The sequence below is a fragment of the Haliaeetus leucocephalus genome, unplaced genomic scaffold, assembly GCF_000737465.1.
Source record: "Haliaeetus leucocephalus isolate CR32 unplaced genomic scaffold, Haliaeetus_leucocephalus-4.0 Scaffold848, whole genome shotgun sequence".
Lineage (NCBI taxonomy): Eukaryota > Metazoa > Chordata > Aves > Accipitriformes > Accipitridae > Haliaeetus > Haliaeetus leucocephalus.
Window position 1 is genome coordinate 11316732 of NW_010973284.1, and position 7949 is coordinate 11324680.

General features: G+C 35.5%; 1 protein-coding gene across 2 annotated transcripts in view; it reads left to right on the forward strand.

Moving 5' to 3' along the window:
* The window catches only part of NEXN (nexilin (F actin binding protein)), a 15979-nt gene extending 8671 nt beyond the window's left edge, over nt 1-7308 (forward strand). For both annotated transcript variants that reach the window (XM_010582547.1, XM_010582548.1), the window contains 4 exons: nt 2815-3012; nt 4375-4596; nt 5723-5908; nt 6360-7308. In XM_010582547.1, coding sequence (XP_010580849.1) covers nt 2815-3012; nt 4375-4596; nt 5723-5908; nt 6360-6731 — 978 coding nt within the window. In that variant the 3' untranslated portion in view covers nt 6732-7308. The remainder of the gene's footprint in view (nt 1-2814; nt 3013-4374; nt 4597-5722; nt 5909-6359) is intronic.
* Nucleotides 7309-7949: the final 641 nt, after the last annotated feature.

The following is a 7949-nucleotide window of genomic DNA, read 5'->3' on the forward strand; positions in this document are numbered from 1 at the left end:
AGGGGGAAAAAAAAAAAAAAAAAAAAAAAAAAAAAAGAGTGCTACTGCACTTCTGCCATTACAATTTTTATGAAAAGCCAGCAGACAACTAAAGGAAAGCAAAGAAAGTAAATGCTGTCTTCTGCTTTTTCCTACTTTCTTGAGAATTTCTTTTTTTCTGCCTCAGTGTAGCAAGAACCTAAGCTCAAGTGTCTGGGCAGAAAAATCTCACTGATTAAACAGGGTTTAATCCATTAGATGCAGCACAGAGCCTATGATTGCGCTGTAACTGCAGACAGTGAAAACATTCAGTAATTTAAAAAATCAACTGAAAATGTATTTTCAGCATATATGTTTGTTAAGTTTTCTGTTAATTAGCATCCTGAATATGAACACCATATTTTCTGTTACAACAGAAAATATAAGCCTGTGCTTTCCCTATCTTGCACAACTACACAACGTAGCCACAATGCAGACATGTTCTTTAAATGTTTAAAAGCACATTACTCATCTCTTCCAGAAGTAGTACAACCTCACATTCAATTTTTATTTAAGCATTTAAGTAGTTATTTTAGAACCTTTTTCATGTTTATTCATTTTAATTTAGTTTTGAAAGTATACACACACTGAGGTATTAATATTGTTGCTGGAAAACACAAACACCACCTCCTTTTGGAAGGATCTCCCTATTTCACATTTACTTGTGCTACATTTATACTTCCATGCTTCCCACCATCAACGTGATGACTTTCAGACTGAAGCATTCATCTTTCACCCATCAGTCTCTTTCCATTAGCATGAATAAAAAGCATTCTACTTTCTATCAGTCGCTGCCCACTGAAAATTGGTTGACTGTGCTGCCAACTATGGTTGAAATGGGACTGTTTCTCACTACCATCTGTTCCCACTTTGCAGAAAAAAAAAGTATAGTCTCACTTCACAGAATATGGCTAAAATATTTACTGAACCAACCACAGGGTTTTGTGCATCACACAATTCAGCTGACTTTTTTTCCTGTGTTTTTTAACCAGAAATAAGTTGGCTTACTGTCTTTTTATAACTTACTGATTCAAAAACACAGAGCAGACAGCTGCCAGCATTTGCTCATACGGCACAGCTTTTTAAAGTTTATACATACATGTGTTGGTAAACTTCAAATTAATGCTTCTATTCACTTACATTCTGTATCTTCCTGAAGTGATGAGCATATGAACTAATGCATCACAAGCAAGAGACTTTCACATTTCTTTGCTAATTTAGCTGTGGCCAGCCTCTGGAAACTATGTGGCTATGCATTGTTTTCATTAAAGGAAATAGTTTACAGCTTTGTTTTTGACTCCACTGCTCCATAACACAGTTTCAACAAACATGCTCATATTATGCAAAACGAATGAAGAATGGAAGGAATGGTGGGACTGAAGTCCAACTGTAAGCTTACTCAGAAGGAAAGTCTGAAGGAAATCTACAGTGAATAGCAGTATTTGAGTGGGATTGGGCTATTGAAAGAGCAGTGACAAATAAAAAGGATATGGGCAAAGGAGGTCATGACAGTGGTACTAAGATGGCACAAACAGCAGTGAAAGGTGTAAGTTACAATGGCAGTAAGTAGCAATAAAGAGAAAAGGGACTGCCAAAGAATCTTATAAAAAAATATTTATTATCTGTTTCTTTGTAAAGCTAGTCAAAACACTTTCTCAAATGAAAGTTTTGCTCCTTTAATTCTTTCTAGCATTTGACTGATAACTACCTTTGGGAATGCCTACAATTTAAGGCACATTATGCTCTTCAATGTTTGCCACAAGGCTTTTCAAACATGTGCTGATTAAACAGTGCCAAAAGTCACATCACCACGCAGTTCTAGATCAGTATCTGACCTCATCTCACACATTTATCTACAGAACGTTCCTGTTGAGACTCTCTGTTAATAAGTTTACATCGTTACATGCACAAACATACATTTATATAGGTTTTATCAAGAAGTTATTTTAAAAATCTTCCTGCATAACTCAGACTGTCATGCTACCTGGCCATTTTTGTATCATACAGGTTCATATTTTAGTAATGCTTTTCTTCAACAAATTCAGTCTGATAAAGTACTTGTTCTTACGCTTCCTGCTTTTGGAAGTAATGAAAATTGCCCTTCCTAGGCCCTACCATCTTCTTATGAATTAGTCTACAAAATAAGCAAACTGCTCATGAATGACCATCAAAGCCCAACCCTACTGTGAAGCCTGAGAAAAGGACAGGGAAAGGAGGAAACCTCTTGGGTTGTACAAAGCAATGAATTGGCAACGTAACTTAGTATTGTCAATTTGTGCACAAGAAGAGTTTCTTGTAGAAGATTCTGTTCAGTTATCCTTACTGGGAATACTAATACTGCTTAAGAGCAGGAATATAATTCAGTTTGCTTAGAAAAAGATCACAGGTAGATGTACTTCAGTGTTAGGAGCAATGACATTTAAACACGAGCACTTTGTCTAATGATAGCCTGTGAAGTAAACAGGAATGAATTGTTTCAGGTCCCAAAGCTGGATTTAGAGAACATCCTCTCTATCATCTTGCAAAAAAGACCACATTTTAATAAACACCTTCATCTTCATTATAAAAGTTTAGCACTGTAATAATAAAGAGCTAAAGTCAAATACAAAACCCCCCAAACACACTCTCTCCCAAAACATTAGAGGAATACCCACATTGTCATATTGCATCTTACTGAACTGTGGCTGATGTGGCAAAATACTTGGTTACCTTTATGTACTAGAAGTGTCTGAGCAACACTGTGATTTCATCACAGGTACCTTCAGGATGTATCATTAATGCTCTGATTTCCAGCAGGTGCTGGATGATGAATCACCAGAAATGTTTAAAACAGTTTCTCAAGAATCTCTCATACCTGGTAAACTGGAAATTAATTTTGAGGAGTTGCTGAGACAAAAAATGGAAGAAGAAAAGAGACGCACAGAAGAAGAGCGTAGGCAAAAGTTGGAAATGGAAAAGCAAGAATTTCAACAGTTAAGACAAGAAATGGGAGAGGTTTGTATATCAAAGGATATGTTAAGCATGCTCTGAATAAAAATATAATAGATCATTTCAGTTAATTACTAAACCCTCAAAGTTTAAGACTGTAACTGAAAATTCCTTTAAAAGGAATTTAAAATCAGTACTTTCAGCATTATGTGAAAAGAATGAAAAACAAGAACAGATTTTTAAAACATAACATTCTGTATAATAAGATACATATTTTTATCACTGATCTACCAGGAAAATGCTTTTATCCCTTGCCACCCTTAAAGTAGAAATGTAATTTCAAACTTGTAATTTTACTTTACAGTCACTTCTGAAAATTCTACAGTATTACTAAAACAATTATGTAATATTTACAATATTGGGAGAACAGAAACATCTAGTTCCCAAATGAAAATAGAAAAATGAAAGTAGGAAAGAGCAAAATACTTGCTTTTCTTCAAGAGAACGCTGTGTTAACTAATTAGGAAAGAATTACAGTGGCCTTAACTTATTTCTAATCAGTGTATCAAGGGTTTGAAGACTGTGACAGCTGATTTTAAAATTCACACACAAAATTTGCTTTGCATACCAAATGTCTAAAACATCACATTCATGAACTGTACACTGCAATTTGATTTGGTTGTGGGTGGCAAGTCTTTATTATTCCCTCATGAATGGTAGAGGACTACATTTATTTATTTATGTTAAGCAAAGCTGGAGTGAGTAATAAAGGCTCTACCTTGCCAACTTGTCAAGTAAATTTTGTATTACATCCTGGGAAAGAAGGGAGAAGACAGGGTCATCCAACTAAAATGCATACACATCTCTACTATCAGTCAGAGGTCATAAAAGGAGGGAGTTAAATATCAACAATTACAGCTTCAGATGTGGTTTGACTACAGGATCCAGAACTGCCATTTCTTTTCCGGCCATGACACCCTTAAAACTAATTTGCTTTTTACTGGATTAAAAAAAAAAAAAAAAATTTCTGTTTAACAAAGTAGCTGTATTTAAAAAAATTATGTCATATGATATTGTACGTAAGAGAGATAAATTACAAATCCAGGATAACTAAGGTTTTTGTATTGCTAGGTGTCTGGTATTCTGAGTCTGTGAAGGGTGGTTTATTGACACCAATCCTTGAACAACAAGTACATTTAAGCAAGACATTTTAAAATCTGTATTTACTTTAGATGCGATACAAACGCAGTAATCCTGAGAATAGTGAGGGAAAAAAAAAAGAAATTAGAGAGAAAAGGTGTCTGTGCTGATTTCAAATAACTAAGAGAACTGTTCAAGTGCATTAAGTTACACCTATCTGTGGGGAGAACAGGTAGTAAAAATAACTGGGGCATTTTCCATCTTACTCATTCTGTAATTTCTGAACAGCTGGAAGAAGAGTCTGAAACTTTTGAGCTAAGCAAAGAATATGAAGAATTAATAAAGCTAAAAAGAAGTGGTTCTATTCAGGCAAAGAACTTAAAAAGCAAGTTTGAAAAAATAGGACAATTGTCTCAAGAAGAAATACAGAAGAAGATTGAAGAAGAGCGAGCTAAGAGAAGAGCAATGGATGAAGAAATAAGGGAAAGGGAAGCTGAAAAATTTCAAGAGGTAAGCTGCGTTCTCCATTTGTCAATGATACACTTAACTAACACACTAATGATCCAACAGTGGACAATGCTGCTGCTTTCACCAGTTTGCTATATTTCAAAAATTATTTTCTCCCTTCTTTTGTGTTCCCTCCTTTGGATGCGTGAGGAAGTCTCACCTCAACATCCCTAAAGGAAACAGCACCAGTTTATTATCAGTCATCTGGTCAAGCAGAGATCTGTTTTTCTGCTCAAAGTCCTCAATTCAGCATCTTAACAACCTGAAACCTGCCAGCCTGAGGGTTTGAAACATTCCTATTTGAGAATTAATCTATTAATTGTCACATGAATTGCTTCTCATTCTGAACTCTAATTCATTTTCCACTGTATGAATTAAGAAAAAAAACAAACAAAACCAAAGAATTCAAAGCTCAAGTCTGTTCGACATCTTTACTCATTTCTCAAGGTAGAGCAGAGAAGAATGCCTACTTATCTATGCTTCAGACTGCAACCTCTCACATTTTTTCAGAGGAGAAAAAACAAGAAATGAAGCTGTCAGTCTAACCAACAGATCAACACTATGCTCTGTGACCCAAAACACGCATGTGAACTTTCATGGCATAATCATGTGGCAGTGCAGGAAACCTTTCACAGTAGTAAGCCTGACCTGAGCCTCATTCTGAGGTTCCTATCCACAACAGTCAGTCACTTCAGTATCAGCTCAAAGCCTATCATCTATTTTTGAGCTTTCAAGTTAACGACTGTCACAGTAATTATGTTTCTGTAAGGTCAATCTGCGTTAGGTTACCATAAACTACCATAACATCACAGCATGAACGTCAAGTCACCAAGGATTTACCATTGCCACAAGACAGTATTTAACTTCTATATGAAAATAAACCTTTAGGAGTACTTTTCTACCTAACATTTTTAAAATTACTTCTGCAAGTATTTTGCCCTATCCCTGGGATAAACTATTATGAGACTCGATCTTAAACCCAACATTAAACAAACTTCTGAGAAAAACAGGACTCTGGATGGCTTTGCTCAGTTAAGAACTAATTCTCTACAAAACTAGTTCTATTATCATACACATTTAAAAGGTAATAAATGAGTTAAGTCCTATTTTGTTTTTTTCTTCCCCCAAGGATGATGAGGTAGATGTGAGACCAGCCAAGAAATCTGAAGCTCCGTTTACTCATAAAGTAAACATGAAGGCCCGTTTTGAGCAAATGGCAAGAGCAAGGGAAGAGGAGGAGCAGCGGAGAATCGAAGAACAGAAATTACTACGCATGCAGTTTGAACAAAAAGAAATTGATGCGGCATTACAGAAGGTATGTAGTACCTTTTCTTCAGTCCTAAGTGTTGTTAACTTAGCATCTGATTACTACTGATGGCAACACTGCCAGAGGTATAAAAGGAACATTATACTTGTTTTAACAGCTGCTGTGAATTGCTGCAATAAGGTAAAATTGCTTTTGGTGTTTTCACGTATTCTTGAAGAGTACGACATAATTGCAAAGAAAGTTCATCATATCCTTTGAATAATCTGAAAATGGAATCTACATTCATGCCTATATTTTACCCCAAGATTCCAGCCTCATTAAAATCCATTTTACTGCCTTGTTCCATATCCAGATTCAGTGCCCTATGTTGAAATGTAGTGAGGATAGGTGTGGCATTTCCCTTCTCAGAAACATGGTAATTTTTCTATAATCAAATAGTATCACTAGCTATAGTTCTATTGCCACTTTCAATGTTCTAAATCAGCTTATTTTAAAATAGAAAAGGGAAGAGGAAGAGGAAGAAGAGGGAAGCATTATTAATGGTTCTACTTGCGAAGATGAGGAGGATCAAGCTCGATCTGGAGCTCCCTGGTTCAAGAAGTCACTGAAAAACACATCAGTCGTTGATGGCGAGCCAGTGAGATTTACAGTTAAAATTACCGGAGAACCAAAACCTGAAGTTACATGGTGGTTTGAAGGGGAAATGTTGCAGGACTCTGAGGACTATCAATATATTGAAAGAGGAGAAACCTATTGCCTTTACTTGCCAGAAACCTTCCCAGAAGATGAAGGGGAATATATGTGTAAAGCAGTCAATAACAGAGGCACATCTGCTAGCACCTGTATTCTCACCATTGAAAGTAAGAGTTAGCATTTTAATTCACTTAATTCTCAAATATTCTTCTTGCATCTTTCCTATTACAAAAATCTAATTATCTGTTTCTCTTAACCCTTTTATTTTCTAGCTGATGACTACTAATGCTCTACTTTAGCTGGAATCTTTCTTCCCCTCAAAACTTTCTTATTGCATCATCTCTTTCTCTGATGGGGCCAACTAAAGAAAGCAAGGATATGCATTGATTTGTCATTCCTGCACCGGATAAGAATAACCTTCAAATTGTGAGAGTGTCCAGGTTCCTTGCTCAAAACAAAAAAAGAGTATTAAAGGCTAAAAGGAAGGAATCAACATATGAAAGATCAACTAAAGGAAAAAGCTGAATGATAATAGTGCTCCCACATTTGAAGGCCAACTGTTGTGTAATAGTATAAAGCTAAATACTCAATCTGGAAACTTGTGTAGTAGTGTAAATCTACTGGTGTATTTTGCATGAACACTGAATATTTAAGCTGTTTTACTTTATCCCAGAAGCATTGAACTGGCAAAAGGAAATACTTATTGATGATTTTGAAAAACCCCAGTGTACTATTTTTAAAGAATAAAAGATTACCTAACTGCTCACTTTTGTTGTTGTTCCGAAGAGCATTAGTTCTTCTGTTCTAAAATGGGCTTGCATTTAAACTGTTATGCTCTTATCACCTATGCAGCTGATAATCCAAAAGTTAAAACAATCTCAGTAAGGCTTGTAGTAGTCTTTCTAGTACCAACACTGGCTTCTAAAACTTCTTTTTCATTGCTTAAATGATACAGGAACAGTTGGTGACAAAATATGAGCCTATCATAACTAAGTTGGCAGGAAGCAAGCTTTGAGAAAAATAATTTCAGAAAGTGCCTAACTTCGCAATCTTCGTTCTCTCTTGATGCAATAAATTTATTGCTGCATTTAACATTGTCTTCTTAAGGCTACTGTACTATTTTTCTCTAAGACCTCTTGATATCAACACTAATCTCACTGTGCTAACACCATCTGAATTGTTCAGCTTAAGCTTCTGTAGGAGTAATTTTAGAAACAATAGTCACACTTTAAATTAAAGAACATGTGTATAAGGCTTAGCATAAAGACAAGGTAAGCTGCAGCAAATTAGATTTATGCAGCCATTTCAAAAAGTAATTTTCCTGTGGTTGAATCTGTTGACTGCTCTTTGTACAGTTACCTATTGGAAGTCACTCTTTTGCCTCAATAAAATATTT